Source organism: Panthera onca, chromosome E3 (assembly GCF_046562875.1).
Source record: "Panthera onca isolate mPanOnc1 chromosome E3, mPanOnc1 haplotype 2, whole genome shotgun sequence".
NCBI lineage: Eukaryota > Metazoa > Chordata > Mammalia > Carnivora > Felidae > Panthera > Panthera onca.
Window position 1 is genome coordinate 18,645,148 of NC_138354.1, and position 20,803 is coordinate 18,665,950.

Sequence of the window (20,803 nt, forward strand, 5' to 3'; positions counted from 1 at the left end):
AATGGCCGCCTTGCTGTGCCTCCAACACATGGAGCTTGCTCGTTTCGGGCCCTTTGCCACGAGTGTTTGCCGGAATGCTGTCCCCCCAAGTTATCCTGTGACTCTCTCCCTCAGCACCTCCTAAGCCACCTTCTCACTCTTTATCTCTGTCTCCTGACCCTCCATTCTGAGTTCTGCCATCACTCTGAGTCTCTCTTTCTGTGCTGTGTCTCTCTTTCTCATTCTTATGGCAAGCGATGACTCATTAGGGCTTCTCACATTTACCTCAGATACAAAGATGAAACTTCCCGCCACACAGGCTGCTGTTAGGTGGTTAAGAGTGTGAGGGGCTACGGACATAGGTCTCGTTTCTAGAGCCTCTTGCTGGAAGCCCCAGGGGGCAAACCCGGGAGAGGCTGTGTCTTGCCTGGGTCAGGCTCAGGTTCAGGGACCAGCAATGGGGATGCTGACCTGGATGTCGGGGCCAGAGTGGGGGGGCTCAGACCAATGGGGAATGTTTTGGACCTGTGGGGTTTGAATGCAGATTCAAAGCTATAGCAAAGTCAGATTACATCAGTCCTGTGATGCCCTAAGTCCTGTGTCGTCTTCACCAACACTGTGACGCATCTGTCTGACCTCATTTCTTATGGGTCTTTCCACTCACTACGTACCAGTCATCGTGGCTGTCTTTTGCTCCTAGAACACCCCAGGTACATTCCTGCCGCAGAGCCTTTGCACTTGGGCCATTCCCTCCCTGAAACACTCTTTTCCAGATAACTGCACACTATTCTTCTCTTTATTCAGGCTTTTACTTCAAAGTCACCTTTTCAGCGAGGCCTTCCCTGGCGTCAGTTACGCAAAACACATATCAGACTTCCTATCCTCCCTCTCTCTAGACTTCATTCCTCCCTCCTCAACATCTATCCCTAATTGACAAATGATTGATCTTACCTATCGCCATCTCTTCCCATTAGTACGTCAGCTCCACGAGGACAGGGATTTTTGTCTGGCATTCATTGCCATAGCTTTAGTATCCAGTGCACAAAAGTTTTCGACAAATATTGATGAAGGAACCCAGCAGGAGTGCTGAGCGCCTATCACATGCTGGATTATTTCCATCCATTATGTTATTTCTTACTAGAAACACTCGGAATGATCCCTTTTTTGTTTTAAAAAATTAAAAATATATGCAAGTACACAGAGCACACAGCACACTGGTCCATGTGGCCTGGAGGAAGTGACAGGGCGCCGCCTGGAGTTCAGTGTGAGGTGATGGCCCTCCTGACACGTAGAGCAAATTGTCTAAAATTCACTCTGTGAAGCTATGACTAGTACTTCTCTCTGGGAAGAGGGATTTCAAGTTCTTTTAACTTTCTTCCTTTTCACTAAGCTGCATTTTGTGATTTTCCTCCAGGGACAACAGAATAATTTTGTAATGAGTTTACTGGCTCAGTCAGTAGAGCATGCAACTCTTGACCTGGGGGTTGTGAGCTCAAGCCCCACATTGGGTGTAGAGATTACTTAAAAATAAAATCTTTATTTATTTTTAATGTTTATTTATTTTTGAGAGAGAGAGAGAGAGAGAGAGAGAGAGAGGAGACAGAGCATGAGCAGGGGCAGAGAGAGAGAGACACAGAATCTGAAGTAGGCTTCAGGCTCCAAGCTGTCAGCACAAAGCCCGATGTGGGGCTCGAACTCACGAACCGCGAGTTCATGACCTGAGCCAAGGTCAGATGCTTAACTGACTGAGCCACCCAGGTGCCCCAAAATAAAATCTTAAAAAAAAAAAAAAAAAAAAAAAAACAAACGTTAAGGGCACCTGGGTGGCTCAGTCGGTTAACCTTCCGACTTTGCTCAGGTCATGATCTTGCAGTTCGTGAGTTCGAGCCCCGTGTCAGGCTCTGTGCTGACAGCTGGGAGCCTGGAGCCTGCTTCCGATTCTGTGTGCCTTTTTCTCTCCGCTTCCCCCCTGCTCGTGCTCTGTCTCTCTCAAAAAGAAACCCTAAAAAAACTTTTTTTTAAAAGGGTGCTAAACTTACTGAAATATTCTCAGTATACTAGAAATATACTGAGTGTATATTTACCACAATTAAAAAGACTTCTTTAAAATGTGCTGAACCTGGGGCCCCTGGCTGGCTCTGTCGGTGGAACTGCAACTCTTGATCTTGGGGTTATGGGTGTGAGCCCCACGTTGGGTGTGGAGATTACTTAAAATCAAATCTTAGGGGCGCCTGGGTGGCTCAGTAGGTTGGGCGTCCGACTTTGGCTCAGGTCATGATCTCGCGGTTCGTGGGTTCGAGCCCCTCATCGGGCTCTGTGCTGACAGCTCAGAGCCTGGAGCCTGCTTCAGATTCTGTGTCTCCCTCTCTCTCTGACCCTCCCCTATTCATGCTCTGTCTCTCTCTGTCTCAAAAATAAATAAACATTAAAATAAAATAAAATCTTAAATTTTTTTTAAGTTAAAAAATAAAGTGTCCTAAACCTTTAAGCGTAGTGTTATAACTCTAAATTATCATAATGTGAAAAACTAGCACCAGCCTCAGTGCTTTTGTTGTATGTGAAAAGCAAATGAGGGGCTGGTATTCAGGCCCTCCTCCTCTTCTTCTTCTTCTTCTTCTTCTTCTTCTTCTTCTTCTTCTTCTTCTTCTATGTTTACTTATTTTTGAGAATGAGAGAGAGAGAGAGGGAGAGAGAGAATGAGCAGGGGAAGGGCAGAGAGAGAGACACACACACAAAGAATCCGAAGCAGGCTCCAGGCTCTGAGCTATCAGCACAGAGCCCGATGTGAGGCCTGAAGTCACCAACGGAGAAACCATCATCTGAGCTGAAGTCGGACACTCAACCCACTGAGCCACCCAGGTGCCCCAGCTTTGGTCTTGATCTCAGAGTCACGAGTTCAAACCCCATGGTAGGTTTTGAAGCCTACTTAAAACACAAACATGGGGCTCCTGGGTGGCTCAGTCAGTTGGGCGGCCGACAACAGCTCAGGTCATGATCTCAAGGTCTGTGACAACAGCTCAGGTCATGATCTCAAGGTCTGTGACAACAGCTCAGGTCATGATCGCGAGGTCTGTGACAACAGCTCAGGTCATGATCGCGAGGTCTGTGACAACAGCTCAGGTCATGACCTCGAGGTCTGTGACAACAGCTCAGGTCATGATCTCGAGGTCTGTGACAACAGCTCAGGTCATGATCTCGAGGTCTGTGACAACAGCTCAGGTCATGATCGCGAGGTCTGTGACAACAGCTCATGTCATGATTTCACGGTCTGTGAGTTTGAGCCCCATGTCTGGCTTTGTCCTGACAGCTCAGAGTCTGGAGTCTGCTTCCAATTCTGTGTCTCCCTCTCTCTCTGTCCCTTCCTGCTCTCTCTCTCTCTCTCTCAAAAATAAACATTAAAAAAATATAAAAAAAACATACAAATAAACAAAAACCACCTCTTTTCCTTTGCCTGCTTTTCCAACCCCACCTCTAGGTTTTTACTCTTGCAATCTTTGACCCATATGCTTTCACCCAAGTGGTAAATGTGATTCAATGGATCTTTCAGTGAGAAACAAGAAAAAGATAAAAAGGATGCTTTCAAATGCTCATGATACAATCATAAGGATCACCCTTGTGACTCATGTGGATCACCTGCACAAAGGCACATGAACTTGTTCTAAGCCTAGTGGGTTGGTCACTGACCAAGGCAAATTCATGACTTTTTTGACCTGAGTGAACATTTTGTCCAAACAGAAGCAACAGGGAACTATAGGGATGAAACCTTCCCTTCAGAGTCCTGCTTTTTCTGGAGGCATGTTGGGGGTTGTTAGTATTCTCAAGGGGGGGCCCCAGGATGAGGGATAGAACACCAGTCTTCAGGTCAAAACAGACCTAAGTTTGTATTCTCCCTAGGTTGATTCCAGCTGGTGATCCTGTGCACCACTCCTGACTTATCGGGGTCCTCAGTTTCCTCATCCCTAAAATGGATAATACTGCTGATTTCCTGGGGCTGCTATGAGGATTAAAAGAGGAGATGGGGGCGCCTGGGTGGCTCAGTTGGTTAAGCATCCAACTCTTGTTTTCTGCTCAGGTCATGATCTCTTGGTTCATGAGTTCGAGCCCCTGAGTCGGGCTCTGCACTGTCACACTGGCAGCGCAGAGCCTGCTTGGGATTGTCTATCTCCCCCCACCCCTCTGTCCCTCCCCTGTTCTCTCTATCTCCCTCTCAAAATAAATAAATAAACTTTTTTTAAAAAATAAAAGAGATGAATGAGTACAAGATGCTCAGCACCGGTCATCACATGAGCCCAGCAAACTGTATTTCATAAGATGATATATTCATTCATCAAATGTCATTGCCATGTAAGGTGCTACAGAAGTCAGGGTGGACGAAACAGGGCAGCCCCTGCCTGTGGAGCTTACAGCCTAGTGGGGCGGATAGTCATGGCATAATCACATGATTATCAAATGAATAAAGAATTACAAATTGTTCTAAATGCCTAGAGGAAAAAGTCCAAAGAACAAAGAGAGCGTATAACCAGGGGCACCTGATCTAGTCACTTTTTAACCCAGATGAGGTGACTGCAGATGTACTGGGATGTTTTCATTTTTCCCTTAGTGATAGGAAGATCCTTCACATGTACAATGTACTGAATACTTTGCAAAGAAATCTTCATAGTTGAGATTTTCATATGATCCTTACGCCAGATCCTAAGCAGAGATTATAACCTTCATTTTACAAAAGTGGAAACTAAGGCATAGACAGTTTATATCAGTTCTTCAAGGCTAGACAGCTCATTGACAAGTCCAAAGGTGAGACAAAATCCAGATGTCTGTTGCTTCCACATCTATTGCTTTTTGACTATTTTGTTTTTCTTTTTGTATTTTTAATTCTGAAATATAGCACGCTTTCTCTTTTTTTTAATGTTGAAATATAACTTACAAAGAGTGTGGGAAAATAGATGTGTGCAGTTTCAAGAACATTATGTCCAGCCCAAGAAACAGAAGGAAACGGAACCCAGGGGTCCCTTATGCACCCTACCCCAGGAGTAATCCCTATGCTAAATTTTGTTAATCATGCACTCTCTTACCTTTTAAAAAAGTGTTTACCATTTTGCATATCTTATCAATATATTATTGCATTGCCTGGTGTTGAATTTTATTATATGAATGGCATCTTAGTTTAGGTACACTTCTGCAACTTGCTTTTTACTCCCAACATTTTGTTTTTGAGATTATCCATATTGATGATCCCTATACCTATCATTCATTTTCACAGATAAATAATATTCCACGTGTGATTATACCACAATTTGTTTATGCATTCCCTGTTAACAGATGCATGGGTTGTTTCCAGTTTTTTGTCGAAGAATCTCCCATCCCCAACCACCTCATTCTCTCCCCAGAGGCAATCAATTTACCAGTTTCTGGCGATTATACTCCCAGAAATATGCTATTGCATAAATTTCCCCCTTTTACAACAAATAGTAGTATTGTATAAATACTGCTCTGAAGCTTGCTTGTTTCTCTTCACAAACATCATCCGCAGTATAGCCTGGTAGTCTTTGGAACAGATTGCTTGGATTCATATCCAGCTCCATTCTAAACTGGCTATGACCTTCAATAGGGCATTTAATCTCTCTGTGCGTTATATTCCTTTTCTGTAAAATGTGGAAAGAATCGTAACTCAAAGAGTTTTATAAGGACTAAGTTAATATACATAAAGCATTTAGGACTGTGCCTATTAGAACTGTAACTATTATCAATAGAATTACATCAATGTTCTCTCGTTCTGTTTTACAGTTGCTTGAATGGATAGTCTATTATATAAACGTACCACAATTTATTTTAATCATAATTGATAAACATTTAGATTGTTTCCAGTATGTTGATATTACAAACAGCACAGAAAACAAAACATCCCTACCATTTCCCACTCACAGCTCACGAGTACATCTGTAGAATAAAGTCCTAGAATCGGAACTGCTGGGCCAAAGGTATTATATGCATTTATAACCTTAATGGATATTGGCAAATTGCTCTTCAGGGTTACATCACAGATTCTCATATATACTAACTTAAAGACATACAGAAACCTGAGGACAAAAGAAGGTAAGCTACTTTGTTGTCCAGATAGATACATCACTGATTCCAGAGAGGGAAAGTGACTCACACAGGCAATTAGTGGTGGAAACAGCACCAGAACCCAAGCAGGTGTCTGCCCTTAAGAGCCTTAAAAGATTTTTATTTTATTTTTATTGTTTATTTTTTTAATGTAATCTTTACTCCCAATGCGGGGCTTGAACTCATGACGGGGAGAGCAAAAGTCGCATGCTCTTCCGTCTGAGCCCGCCAGGCGCCCCTGAATCTTACAATTTTTTGGAGCTCATTTTAACATTTCATTATTTTGATGCTACAGTTTGCTTGCTTAATGGTAGTAACTTAATATCTAATTTTTCATTATTCGTTCCGAATTTTTCCCTGGGCTATTTTCCTAACCTGGATTGGTCACGTGCGCTGTCATGTGACCCTTGGACCTTTCTGACCTGTAATAGATCTACCAAGTGACCCCCAAATTCCTCATCTCCGAAAATGCAGCACTTGGTCAACTGCCTCTAGGGAGCAAAGTCGCACCAGCCTCTCCCAAGAGATCGTTTAAATTACAACTAGCGGAGCGAACCAAATAGCAAACGGGTAACCTAGTCCACACCAGTTTCGCAAACTGCTGGTTGATTTGTAATTCATCTCTTAGATGAAAGGAAGCCCGCCCTCGGTTGCGAAGTCCTCATTGGATGGCACGGCTGTCAATCACCGGGGCTATAAGTACGGGAGGCCGGCGGCTCCTCCCCCAGGAAGGCCAGGAGCGCGCGGTGTGGCGTGAGTCGGGCTGCGCGAGTCGTGCGGAGGAGACTCTCTGCGGTAATATCTGTTAATCCATATTAACTGGAGTAGAAAATAAAAGGGAGCGCTCCTCTCCTCTTTTCCCCTCCCTGCCGGGCAGGCACGATGGCGGAAGCGGCGGCGACGGGCGCCGGCGGAGAGGTGGCGGTGGCGGCGGCGGAAGGCTCCGGCTCCGCCGGCTTGTCTCTGGGCCGCGGCTTCTCGAGCTACCGGCCCTTCGAGCCCCAGGCGCTGGGCCTCAGCCCGAGCTGGCGGCTGACGGGCTTCTCCGGCATGAAGGGCTGAGGCTGCAAAGTCCCCCAGGAGACGCTGCTCAAACTCCTGGCGGGACTGACGCGGCCAGACGTTCGGCCCCCGTCGGGTCTGGGCCTGGTCGGAAGCCATGAAGAGGCGGCCCAGGAAGGCGGCCTCCCGGCCGGGGCGGAACCCAACCCAACCTTTCCAGCCCTGGGCATTGGGATGGACTCCTGCGTCATACCCCTGAGGCACGGGGGCCTGTCACTGGTGCAGACCACGGACTTCTTTTACCCCCTAGTGGAAGATCCCTACATGATGGGGCGCATAGCGTGTGCCAACGTGCTGAGTGACCTCTACGCCATGGGTATTACTGAATGTGACAACATGTTGATGTTACTCAGCGTCAGCCAGAGTATGACCGAGGAGGAACGAGAAAAGATAACACCGCTCATGATCAAAGGCTTTCGCGACGCTGCTGAGGAAGGAGGGACTGCAGTGACTGGTGGACAGACAGTAGTAAACCCTTGGATTATCGTCGGAGGGGTTGCCACTGTGGTATGTCAGCCAAATGAATTCATCATGCCGGACAGTGCAGTTGTTGGGGATGTGCTCGTGTTAACCAAACCCTTAGGAACCCAGGTTGCTGTCAATGCCCACCAATGGCTGGATAATCCTGAAAGATGGAATAAAATAAATATGGTGGTCTCCAGAGAAGAGGTAGAGCTAGCTTATCAGGAAGCCATGTTCAATATGGCTACCCTAAACAGAACTGCTGCTGGACTAATGCACACGTTTAATGCACACGCAGCCACAGATATCACAGGCTTTGGCATTCTAGGACACTCTCAGAACCTTGCAAAACAACAAAGAAATGAGGTGTCATTTGTCATTCATAATCTGCCAATCATTGCCAAGATGGCTGCCATCAGCAAGGCCAGTGGGCGCTTTGGGCTCCTTCAAGGAACCTCAGCAGAAACTTCTGGGGGATTACTGATTTGTCTGCCGAGAGAACAGGCAGCTCGCTTTTGTTCTGAAATCAAATCTTCCAAGTATGGAGAGGGTCACCAAGCATGGATCGTCGGTATTGTAGAAAAGGGAAACCGGACAGCTCGGATCATTGACAAGCCTCGAGTTATTGAGGTCCTACCTCGCGGGGCCACTGCTACTGCTCTCGTTCCTGACAATTCCAATGCTGCCTCTGAACCTGGCTCCTGAGACGGAATAGCAGAAGTTGTGTGGACCTTAGAGTCTTTGTACACAATCATGGACAATTCTCAAAACTTTATTTTAAGAAGAAATTTCCAAAGAAGGCTGCCTGCATAGTCGTTCCGGCTGCCCTTTCTCGGTGATTTGAATCGGCTCATCACAAGCTGCACATTCCAAGGCCCGAAGTAACATTTTGGACTTCAAGGTGGGGTTTGTTCATCTCTTACATGGAAGAGAAGCAGAAAAACCTCTGTTACTTCTTTCCAAGAACAAGATGAGGCTCTTCTGGTTTGAGGGATTTTTCTTAGCATTGGGTTGATTCATGTCTGCACAGGGGGTGAGATTATTGAAATTACATACATACCAAAAAAGGTAAATTGCAAAATGATTTAGATCAGAAGCAGATAAGTTTGGACCAATACTGTTGATAGAACTAAATTGTTAAGAGAGATCTTACATTGCAATGTCAAATTCTTTATTAGATTTGTTTTCAGAAACACTGGCTCTTTCCTGCTCTGGGCAAGAATTGAGCAGCTTGTCCAATGACTGGGAAAGGAGGACCTGCGACCATCTGATTTGGTCTCTGTTAATGACGTCTCTCCCTCTAAACCCCTTTAAGGACTGGGGGAGGCAGAGCAAGCCCCAGAGCCCAAGCCTTGATGGTCATTGAGATGTTAAATCTTGCACTGAAAATTTCTGGCGATTTAATCAATAAAGTAATTTCTAGTGAAATAAATAAAAGGGACTTTGTTGAAAAATTCTTCTGACTACTATTTGGATTCTTGGGAGTTCTGAATCTTTTACAGTGTTATAAAATGAGCCAAATGATACATTTAGAATCTGGCAAGTTGAGAGTGAAAATGTTTTCCCTGATCCTGGACCAGAGCTTTAACACCTAGATTTAGTTTTGCGCCCTCCCCCTCAGTTGATAGCAAAGGACTCAAAAGGCAGAAAGCCCAAGGACTAGAGGGTGGGAAAGGAAATCGCAAAAGAAAGGTATCAACAATTCTTTAAACATTGGAAGTAGGCGGGAGAAGGGTAACAACTGACTTAGCAGGATAGGGGAAGCCAAAGTAAATGCTTTCAGAGTTGGGGAATACTAATAGGAAGCAAGGAGCTAGGCTCTGAGGGTACTAAGGGGTTAAGGGGAGGGATGAAGACAGATACTTTTTGAAAGTTTATATACAGCATAATTACAATGAGATCTTTGAAGTTCTCAAACCTTTCCCCCATGTCACATAGCCAGATGACTGCCTCTCACCTCTGTAGGTAAAGGGAGGTTTACTTTCTGAGGAATGAGTTTTAAAAATACTGCATAGTCAGAGACACCGCAGTAGAGAACAGAGGCCTTACCAAAAACAAGAATAAAGACAAAAATGAGACTGTCCCAGGCCCCTCCCCTAGCTACTAAAAACACCATCCAGGAAGCTTATACCACTTTTTGCTCCTCTGGAGAAAAAGAATGTGCCCAGAAAAAAACCCTATAAGTATTTAGGGAGCCCCCGGTGAAAATCCCTATATCAGGAAGACTCTCATATGGAAAGTTTCACCCAAGCACGTTCTTTTCGATGCCTCATTCTTAAATGTAAGCAGTTAAGGATCACCAGACATTTGAGGCAAGCCTCTAACGTGAAAGACGTCAAAGCAAAAAGAAAAAAAATAAAGAGACAATACAGGGAGCAGAAGAAAAAAAAAAAAAGGTAAAAGAATATAAAGTGTCCATAAAAAGATATGAGAACAAAGCACTTAGAATATAAAATATTGCTAAAATTAAAAAAATCAGTAGAAGACTCAATAAAGTTGGGGAAGTTTAGTGGCTCAGTCAGTTGAGCATCTGACTTCGGCTCAGGTCGTGATCTCGCCATTCATGGGTTCGAGCCCTGTATCTGGCTGTGTGTTGACAGCTTAGAGCCTCAAACCTGCTTTGGATTCTGTGTCTCCCTCTCTCTGCCACTCCCTCGCTCGCATTCTGTCTCTCTCAAAATAAACATTAAAAAACAATATTAACTTAAAATTGAGTAAGTTTATCAGAAAGTAGAATAACAACAAAAAGATGTATGATAGAAGAAAAAAAATGTGATGGAGATTAGAGGTAAGTCAGGAGGTTCAACATCTAGAAGGAATTCCAAAAAGAGGTAATAAAGCAAATGGAAGAAAAAATTATATAAAATAATACAAAAAAAGTTTTCTAAAATTTAAAAGGTTGTAACTAGCACACGTCTTTTGACTTTCCAGCATAGTGAGTGAAAAATGACGTACACTAATTGTATTAAACTTTAAAATGCCAGTGGTAAAGAGAACTGTTTTATATATATTAATTCATTTGAACTGCGAACAATCCCATTTTGCAAACAAGGAAGCTGAGGTGCAGAGACATTAAGAAATTTGTCCAAGGTTGCACAAGCCATCTGCTAGGCAGTGTGACTCCAGAGCCCATTCTTCTGGGGAGGGGAAGAACACATAGAAAGGTCTGGGGATGGGTGTCTGGGTGGCTCAGTCAGTTGAGCGTCTGACTCTTGATTTTGACTCAGGTCATGATCCCACGGTTCATGGGTTTGAGCCCCACATCAGACTGGCAGTGTGGAGCGTGCTTGGGATTCTCTCTCCCTCTCCCCTGCTTGCTCACTCTCTCTCTCTCTTTCTCTCTCAAAAATGAATACATACAACTTAAAAAAAAGTTGTGGGGATAAGAATGGTATCAGACTTCTCAACAGGGAATTGGAAGCTAAAAGACAATGAAGTAATGCCTTCAAAATTCTGAGGGTAAATGATTTTCACTGTATAATTCTATACCTAGCCACATTTTTCAAACAAGTAGAATAAAGATATTTTTAGACATGCAAGGTGTCAAAGTGGTTTCATCCCAGGGACTCTCTCAAGAAACCACTGGAAGATATGCTCCAGGAAAACATGGGGGCAAACCAGGAAAGAGAAAAACCCAAGCCAGCACAGAGAAGGTGAAGGGAGGTCTCAAGGTAATGGCTCTACAGCAGGCCTAGAGACCAACCAGTCTGGAACAGACACAGCACACGGGAACAGGAGCCTGAAGGCTCCCAGAAAAAGGAACATGGACCTGATAAGAGTATTGATACATTTAATTTTGTGGAAAATTGGAAGGTTAATGGAAGATGTAAAATGGATCAATGCTAATTATATAGAAAATTAGCAAATGAAAATAAAAGAAGGAGACAGTTATCAACGCCAATGAAGAATGGAACCTTGTGTGATAAATGAAATGTAATCGTATATAGTATGAAGGAAGTCTACCTTCATTTCACTACCTTGCTAAGAGCACTGGGCGGGGGGGGGGGGGGGGTGCTGGTGAATTTCAGCCTTCACCTTCCTGGGTGATCTCAGATAAGTCTCTGGGCCTCAGTCTCTTCACCTGTAAAATAGGCATAGCCATATCCACCTACAGCGAGGAAGTCATGGAGGGGATCCCATAAGACATGCTCCTATGAATTAGTATTTATTAGATTACTCAAGTACCAGGCCCTGGAGAAATAAGAGCCTACTAACTACAACAATTAATCAATTTAAAAAATTCAATCAGTTTTTCTCTTGCCCAAAGCTCTTACATCGCTTCCATAAAATCCCTGCTATGTATCTCCAACTTCATCTCATGGCACTCTCCCTCCCTCTCTCACTAAACTCTAGCCCATTAGCCTTTCTGTGTATGTCCAAACAAATCAGGATCTTTTTATTTGCAGTTCCCTCTGTCTGGAACCTCACCTCTCAGGCTTACCTCATAAAATAAATAAAATAAAACCTCAGAAAAGCTTTCTCTGACGTCAACCAACACCTGGCTACTCTCCAACTCATCACCTTGTTTATTGGCTTCATAGCTCCCAACCTAATGTGTAATTATGTGTAATTGTCTTGAGAATGTGTTCGTTTACTTTATAAGTGTCCCTTTTTGCCAGTATGTGAGCTCCACGATGGCAGGGGATGTTCTGTATCCCCAGTACCTAGATCACTGTCTGGTCCGTAGTCAGTGCTCAGAATATATTGAATAAATGAATGAGTAAGTGAGTGAGTGAGGGGTACACACTGGGGACCCTAGCGCCCTCTATGTCCACACTTTCCTTGCTCTTGCTGTCTCCTAGTGGTGGAGGCTGGTACCACCAAGCTCTTAAGACCAGGTTTTGGAGGACAAATTCAGACCTTAGTTCTGTTTGTTCTCATACACAGCTCTTCCAACAGGTTGGAGTGGGCGGTACAAAAGGAGGAAACTGATTGGGTGCTTCCCTGGCCTGAGTTCTCTTAGTTAACCTAGAAAGGGTTAGGGGTGGAGAGCAAGATAGGCATCCAACTTCTCCTTGGGGAGGAGCTGGGCAGCAGGTGGGGTGGGGGACAGGGCCTTGGAGAGAAATCATAACGGAATCACAGGTACAGAGGTAAGGAAGAAAAGAAAAGAGGTATAGAATAAAAGAGAAAGGAAACCAAAGCAAAAAAAAAAAAAAAAAAAAAAAAGGAGAGGAAGTTGAAGCTAGAAGAAAAGAAAGAAGATGAAAAGATAGGACAGATGGGCAGAAGAAAAGGCAAGGTGACCTCAGCACATACCAAGCATATGGAGCTGCCTCTTTTACTCCCTTGCAGGGGGGTAGGGAGACTACCTTCACCTGCTAAGAAGCCCTGGGGTGGGGTGGTGCTGGTGAATTTCAGCCTTCCCCTTCCTGGGTGATCTCAGATAAGTCTCTGGGCCTCAGTCTCTTCACCTGTAAAATAGGCATAGCCATATCCACCTACAGTGAGGAAGTCATGGAGGGGATCCCATAAGACGTACTCCTGTGAATTAGTGTTTATTAGATCTATTCAAGTACCAGGTCCTGGAGAAATAAAAGCCTGACAATGCTTCTGTTCTCCAGGAGACTCAGTCTAAAAGGAGATCTAGAACAGGGACATCCATCACCCCAAAACCAATTGAACTCATTACCCTTAGAGCAGGAGTCACATGCTCTACCAACTGAACCAGCCAGATGCTCCAGGAAGGACTTCTGAAGGTGGTGGGGATTCCTTGGCCTAAATGAGCTAGTCTACAGATTTCTCAAAGCCTCTGTCATGACTCCCCGCTGAAAATTTTAATAAGAGCAAATACTTATAGCAGCACCATTTCTGCCACCCCCCAGTTCAAAACCAACAAGGTCTATGGCTCTACTTCCAATAAGAACAGCACTGCGGTACAGACAAAAAAACACATTGTCCCTGTCCTCCCAGCACACACGTGAAGGGTCCTTGGAGGCCCCCTAGGCCAGAGCCCCATTACATAGGTAGAGAAATCGAAGCTCAGAGAAGAGAAACAATCTTCCCAATCACCTGACTCTTGGTTTGCCATGATACTCTATTGTCTCTGGGACCTCAGTAGTCTAGGTTCCCCCACCCCAACACCACCATGGGTCTCTGCTATTTTGTTCTCCAGTCACTGTCATCTCTTCCACTCCAGGGTTTCTCAAAAGCCTTACTGGGACCAGTTGCACCGGCTTGGCTGTAGTGGGGAAGGCGGCCAAACTCTTGAGTAGCAGAAGGCCGGCGTGTGCATGTGAATGCTTGCTTGTCCCAGCCCGCCCATCCTGTCATCAAACATTTATTGGCCTACACTGAGAAAACACCTTTGGTTTGAAGACTAGGGCACCCAGTCCCTGGAGAGATAGGCTCATGAAAGGCTAATCACAAACATGAACCAAAAGCCACGACCACGCACACTGAGGCCCTGATGAAAGCAGGGAGGTTGGGTTGCTAAGATGTGTCGGAGGAGAATGGAGAAAGGTGAATTAACATGGGGGTGAGGGTGCAGAAAGAGTTTGGATGAGGGGTCCAGATCAGGGGACCAATGATATGTTCACGCCTGTTCCCTCTCCTGCGTGAGGGCCTTCCCCACCCCTCCAACACTGTGCCTCCCACAAAAAGTGCCTCCTCCTTCCTGTCAATCACCAAGGACCATCTGACCTGTGAGCTCTAGAGGTTCTGGTCCCTGATTCTTCAAAAATCTGAGATGCAGAGGACTCCTAAGAAAGCTATGTTTTATATTCCAGTAAAAGACTTTGGGTTCTTGTGCAGAGAAGCTTAGCGAACATCAGGGTAGGTGCTAGGGAAGGTACTTTCAGTTCCCAGGTCCATAGGCAGCTCAATGTTCTGAACTTCAGACCTGTATGGCCACTTGCCTACTGGACATCATCCCGATGTTCTAGAGCCATCTTGACCCGAACATGCTCCAAACTGATTTCATTATCTTCCTTTCCACCCCAACTCCTGGGTCTTCTGTGTCCTCATTCCAGCAAACGGCAAAACTAACTATCTATTTACTCAAGCCAGAAACCCAGGAGTTACCCAGAACTTCCTCTTTCCTCCCAGCTCCCATATCCAACTTCTGTGTTGCCTCATCCATCAGCAACTTCTGTGCTCTCATCTTATCCAGTGGCTTAGTAGCATCTAAATCAGATATTTACTCATTCTGGAACACTCTCCTCTCTTAGCCTCCCTAACACCACACTCTCTTGATTTTCCTCCTGTCTCACCTGCTTTTTCTCTTTTGCTCAACTGCTAAATGCAGAAGTACCCCAAATCTCAGTCTTGTCTATCTAGACTCTTGTATTAATTATTCCTCTTCAGGCCCATGACTTTAAGTGCTATCTAATAACTGAGACTACCAAATCTGAGTCTGAGCCCTGATCTCTCCTCTAAAACTTAGGCTCATAAATCCACCTGTCAGATTGATATGTAGCTTCACCTTGCTTTGCTTTAAACCAAACTCCTGATGCCACATGTGTTCCTTACCTTCCTCATCCCAGTATGAGTCACCGTCCATCCACCATGTTGCTCAACACTCAAAACCTGTAAGCCACACTCGACTCTACCCTTTCTCCCATGCCTCTTAATTCAAAATCAACAAAGACTATAGATCTACCTCTAAAAACATCTCCCCAATACATCCACTTCTCTCCATCTTGACTCACCATCAAACTGGCCCAGAGTCAACATCATATAACCCCCCCTGCCAAAACCCTCCAAAGGGTTTCCATAATACTTAAAATTCCAAATCAAATATAGGATAAAATTCATGGTTGGCTGATCTGATCTAGCCTCTTGTCACTTCCCTAATACCATATCCAACCACTCTTCCTTGCTCACCACATTCCTGCTACACTGGAATTCTTTTTGTCTTTAGAACATGCAAAGATTTTTCTGCTTTAAGCATTGGTGTTCCCTCTATCTAGAACTCTATTCCCCTTGATTTTTACTCAGATTAAAAGTCACTTTCTTAATGACAAGTAACAGAAAACCCAAATAAAAGTGGTTTAATTAATAAAATGATTTATTTTCTTATATAACCAGCGTCCTGAATTAGGACTTTTCTGGAACTTGTAAAAATAAGTGTCCCCACAATTTTATCAAGGATCCAGGTCCTTTCTATCTTCCTATCTGCCAATCCCCGTTTGTGGGCTAGCTCTCCACACAAAGATTCCTTCACATACTAACATCTAAAGGCAGAAACATCTTGTGCTTTTTTTAAACAAAAGAACTGAGAATCTTTCCCAGGAGTCTCCAGCAGACTTGCTCTAACTTCTCATTGTCAAGATCTAGGCCACATGCTCACCCATAAACTGATGAGGCCAGGGCAATGGGACATGATCAATCAAGTAGAGGAGGGTGAACCCGAGAATAAAATCACAGTTGTGCAAGCATGGAGAAGGGGAAAGTGAAATTGAGCTGGTAACCAACAGCGCTTACCGCCTCATCCCTGGACCATGCAATCTAAAGTTACTCGCACTTCCCATAGTGTTTAAATAATTTTCTTCTTATTTTTTAATAGCTTTTTAAAATGTTTTTATTTATTTTTGAGACAGAGAGAGGCAGAGCATGAGCAGGGGAGGGGCGGAAAGAGAGGGAGACACAGAATCTGAAGCAGGCTCCAGGCTCTGAGCTGTCAGCACAGAGCCCGATGCGGGGCTCGAACTCACGGACTGTGAGCTGAAGTCGGACTTTTAACCGACTGAGCCACCCAGGCGCCCCAATACTTTTATTTTTCATAGTACTTATCATTTGAGGCAATATAGCGTAGAGGTTAATAAAACAGACTCTAAAACCAAAATTGCCTGGATTTGGAACCTGGCTACCACATTATTAGCTGCGGAGTTAAATTACTCCATCTCTCCGGGCACCTGGGTGGCTCAGTGGGTTAAGCCTGGGACTCTTAATTTCGTTTCAGGTCACAATCTCACGGTTAATAGGTTTGAGTCCTGGATGGGGCTCTGCGCTGTCAGTGTGCGGAGCCTGCCTGGGATTCTCTGTCTCCTCTCTCTCTCTGCCCCTCCCCTGTTTGTGCTCTCTCTCTTTCTCAAAAATACACTTTAAAAAATTACTTAATTTCTCAGTTTCTTTACCTGTAAAATGGGGATGACGATGCTATTACCTTATAAGGTTGTTATGAAGATTAAATATGTAAAATGCTTAGAACGGCTACCCTACTTAGTTCCTGTATCCTGGTGACATTCTTGTATCCTTATAATAAATTTCCCTTTCTTGTTTAAACTCTCCATTTCTGGGGTTTTCCCCTGGGCGTCCCATCCTCGCCTCGGCCCCATCCTTTCTCTTTGGCGCCATCTGGCGTCCACGAGAGAAATGACGCGCCTGCGCTCTCCTCGCCTTCTGACCGTTGTCTCTTCCCGGGCAAATCTGGTCCCTATACCTTTAAGATGCCAGGCCAAGTCGCAGGAATCTAGGGACTGGGGCAAGAGGCGAGTGTAAACTCCACACAAATAATTGGTCTTTCCCGTGGCTCCGCCCCGGGAAGTAGTCGTGAACGCCTGTGATTGGTCGGGGGTCCTAGAGGCAGGTTCTGAGCTTGGCGCGGTGTTTTCTAGCGCATCCCGGCTGCTGTGTGGTGGGTGGCATGTCTCGGCCAAATGGGGTCGCGCGTGGGGACACGGGGGGAGACGGCACTGCTGCTGCCGGCGCCTTCAGCTTCAGCCCGGAGCCCACGCTTGAGGACATGTAAGCCGTCCTTGCCCCAGCCTGGGGAGGTCTCCCCCTCTTTCCCTCCTATTGGGACGGGTCACTCCACGTGGTCTGGAAGAAGGCTATGCTGGGGGGCCCAGCTCGGCTGGCTGTCCTGGGCGAGCCATCTTAACCTCTTTATCTGCAAAATGGGTTTAGTGATGCACACCTGAGGCAAGGGAAATGGTGATGCCCGGTGAGGGATATTAGAACCAGCCTTGGGGAAATATGGCTATTTCCGGTGCTGCTTCTGCCCGGCCCCTGCCCTCCAGGAGTGGGTGGTAGGATGGGGGCAAAAGCAGTGCTGAGAGGTGGGTGACATTATTTTTTACTAGAGGAAATCAAGGAGGGCTTCTTAGGGGAAATGTTCCTGGAGCTGCACTTTGTAAAATCAGCGGAAGCAGCATCAAGAGGTGGAATAATGGAAAAGACAGTATTGTTAGGTTTTGATAGAGTTCAGGGTCTGAGTAGGGCGCACCCACTTTAGAGATGCGGAGTCCAAGGCCCATAGAGAAGAAACGGTTTGCTTAAGGCCATCCAAAGAATTAGGTGCGGAACTAATGCCCCCACTAAGTATCACTGAGATACCTGCCTGGTCGTCCGCATTCTCTAACCCTGGGACCTGGGCTTCTACTCCTTTCTTCTGTTCTAGCCGCCGCCTCCATGCTGAATTTGCTGCTGAACGAGACTGGGGCCAGTTCCACCAGCCTCGGAACCTCCTACTGGCCTTGGTGGGGGAAGTGGGGGAGCTGGCAGAGCTCTTGTGAGTAGATGGAAGTCTTTTTGGAAGAGTCTGTGTTGTGGGGGAGGGGAACATTTATCTGATCATTAAATATCCATGCCAGGCTGTGTCTGGGGATACAGAAATAACTCACCTGTCCCTGCCCTCTTGGGGCATCCATTCTTCTGGGAAAGAAAGGTGTGGAAACAGCAAGGCAGGTCCAGGTCTTAAGAAGGGATGGTGACAGCCTACCTTGACCTCTGCCTCTGGGGTGGAAAGGAGAGTATTCTTTAGGAGACCTGCCTGTGGCCTTCCAGACCGAAGAATCCTTTCCCAAGGTAGTGAGTGGGAAAGGGCAAGTTAAATTAAGGGAGTTTTTTGTTTTGTTGTTGTTGTTTTAAAGAGAGCTCAAGCAGGGGAGAGGGGCAGAGGAGGAGACAGAGAGAGAGAGAGAGAGAGAGGGAGAGAGTCTTAAACAGGCTCCATGCTCAGTGCAGAGTTGGACACAGGGATTGATTCCACGACCCTTGGATCATGACCTGAGCCAATCAAGAGTCAGACGCTCAACTGACTGAACCATCCAGGCACCCCATTCAGGAAGATCCTGAGACTCCTCCAGGGTAAGCTTTTCAAGAGAGAGCAGGATTTTGTATCTGTTTCGTTGTCTAGTGTGTCCCGAGTGCCTCACACATAACAGAATGAGTGGCGACCGTGGAAGAGAGAGGTGGCGTATGAACCTGGATTGACAAAGTTGGAGTTAGGAAGTGATGGAGTTTGAACAGAGGACCTGACAGATTTGAAGGGTAGAAAGATCACTGTGTCTGCAGGGTGGATTGGGTCACCAAGAGAATCAGGGCAGGGGAGACCTGTGAGGAGGCTGATACAGATCCGTCAAAGAGGTGGGAAGGCCTAAATCAAGGCCTGAACTTTGGGGATGGAGAAACGAGAGCACAGAGATGTAAGGGCAAACCATTCATTTATTGCGGTTTTGTGAGCATCAGCTATGTGCTAGGTCTTCTAGAATTAAGAGATATAGCCTTCAACAAAATAGACATGGTTCCTGGGGTGCCTGGGTGCCTCAGTCAGTGGAGCATGCAACTCTTGATCTCAGGGTTGTGAGTTCAAGCCCAATGTTGGGTATAGAGATGACTTAAAATCTTGGGGATTAAAAAAAAAAAAAAAAAAGACATGGTTCCTGTCTTCAGAGTGCAAGGAGACTAACAATAAATAAGCAAACTAATTTTAAAAGACCAGGAATTGTGATAAAGTTCTATGGGGAAAACAACCCAAAGTGATGAAAAAGAAAGTAACAAGGAGAAGGCTTTTCTGAGCAGATGACATCTGTGCTGAGACCTCAGGAAGGAGCCAGCCACAGGAAAGATCTGGTGGGGGAGCAGGGAGAAGAGCGTTTAACGCAGAGGAGGCAGTAAGTGCAAAGGCCCTGTGACAATACGGCCGGTTTGCAAGACAGGATGGGCCAGAGTGGCTTTAGGTGGGGGGCAGGAGGGAGAGTGGTGGATAATGACTTTGGAAGAGGCAGAAGACAGCTCATACAGGATCTAAAGGGCATGGTCAGGCGTTTGGATTTTATTTTAAGCCCGGTTGGAGGAAATTGTAGCAGGAGAGGGACAAAGTGTAATTTCTGCTTATAAAAGATGGTACTGAGCAAGAGCAGAAGATGAGCTAGCAAGCTTTCGCAGGTCTGAGAATTAGTCTGGAGTGGCAGTGGCTAGGGCTGGAGAGAGTACAATTGGGTCTTAGCAAGTGAAATGTTCTCTTGACCACTCCTTGGCTCGGGTTGGGGCACACAGGTCTGGATGAATCATCTGTCGGGGTCTCTTCCCCACCCTGACTCTGCCTAGGGTGCAGGTGGGTTGAGTTGTCCTTGAAGGAACTTCCTAAGAGGTGGGCGTTCCTTGCTGCAAGGACTAGGCTGCTCCCAAGAGAGGCGGAGTCTGTGGTCTTAGCATCTGTGTTTGTGCCTGTGTGTTCTGCCTCCAGTCAGTGGAAACCTGATGAGGAGCCTGGCCCCCAAGCCTGGCCCCCCAGGGAACGGGCAGCCCTTCAAGAGGAGCTTAGTGATGTCCTCATCTACCTGGTGGCATTAGCAGCACGCTGCCATGTGGATCTGCCCCAAGCGGTGCTCTCCAAGATGGACATCAACCGGCAGCGCTACCCAGCACATCTGTCCCGTGGCTCTGCCCTCAAGTATACAGACTTACCCCATGGGGCCACCTCTGAAGACCAAGCTGGGGGGCCTGCAGACCTTGCCTGTGAGTCCACAGGCCAGGCCTCAACCTAGAACCATGCGCACAGGACCTGCAACTCGGCGTGGCATCTGAGAAGCAGAGAGTGGCCTGGTCACGGAACTTTTTCTAGTCCTTTCCTAATAGGTCACGGGCCAAGGGGCCCTACTTCCTAAGGCCTGAGGCCTGAGAACCTCCAGAAGACAGCCTCCTGGAATTTTCTCTCTCAATAAATGTTTTGGTTAGCAACTTCTAGATTCTTTCTGGAATAACTGGGAAGGCTTTATCCCAGCAAGTACTGGAGAAGGGCACCAGGGATGTCTCTGAGCCCAGCTCCCATGTTTCTTTAGTGTACCTCCCACCTATAGGGCAGAAAGATCTGCTTTCTACCAAGATCACTGATGTCATGCAATTCCCTGACCCCGTCTGGGCATCTAAAGGGGATTGGAGGCTGTATGTAGAGTTGGTTAAGAGCCCAGCTTCTGGAGCTAGGCTGTCTGGGTTCAAATGCCATCTTTGATAGTTATGAGCTGGATGA

General features: G+C 46.0%; 2 protein-coding genes across 2 annotated transcripts; both read left to right on the forward strand.

Annotated features, from left to right (window-relative positions):
• Nucleotides 1-6,791: 6,791 nt before the first annotated feature.
• On the forward strand, nt 6,792-9,064 carry SEPHS2 (selenophosphate synthetase 2). The gene has a single exon (XM_060648973.3). The coding sequence runs from the start codon at nt 6,967-6,969 to the stop codon at nt 8,311-8,313; it is 1,347 nt and encodes a 448-aa protein (XP_060504956.1). The 5' UTR covers nt 6,792-6,966; the 3' UTR covers nt 8,314-9,064.
• Nucleotides 9,065-17,111: 8,047 nt separating this feature from the next.
• DCTPP1 (dCTP pyrophosphatase 1) lies at nt 17,112-20,514 on the forward strand. The gene is made up of 3 exons (XM_060648987.2): nt 17,112-17,295; nt 17,951-18,061; nt 20,021-20,514. Exons 1-3 carry the CDS (start codon nt 17,195-17,197, stop codon nt 20,319-20,321), a joined length of 513 nt encoding a protein of 170 aa, XP_060504970.1. The 5' UTR covers nt 17,112-17,194; the 3' UTR covers nt 20,322-20,514.
• The last annotated feature ends 289 nt before the right edge of the window (nt 20,515-20,803 follow it).

Excerpts from the sequence above, each read along its gene's own strand:
- DCTPP1 (XM_060648987.2), top strand. The coding sequence starts at position 17,195 with ATGTCTCGGCCAAATGGGGTCGCGCGTGGGGACACGGGGGGAGACGGC. Across the intron at positions 17,296-17,950 it reads GAGCCCACGCTTGAGGACAT|CCGCCGCCTCCATGCTGAAT; the intron begins GTAAGCCGTCCT and ends CTTCTGTTCTAG. Across the intron at positions 18,062-20,020 it reads GGGGAGCTGGCAGAGCTCTT|TCAGTGGAAACCTGATGAGG; the intron begins GTGAGTAGATGG and ends TTCTGCCTCCAG.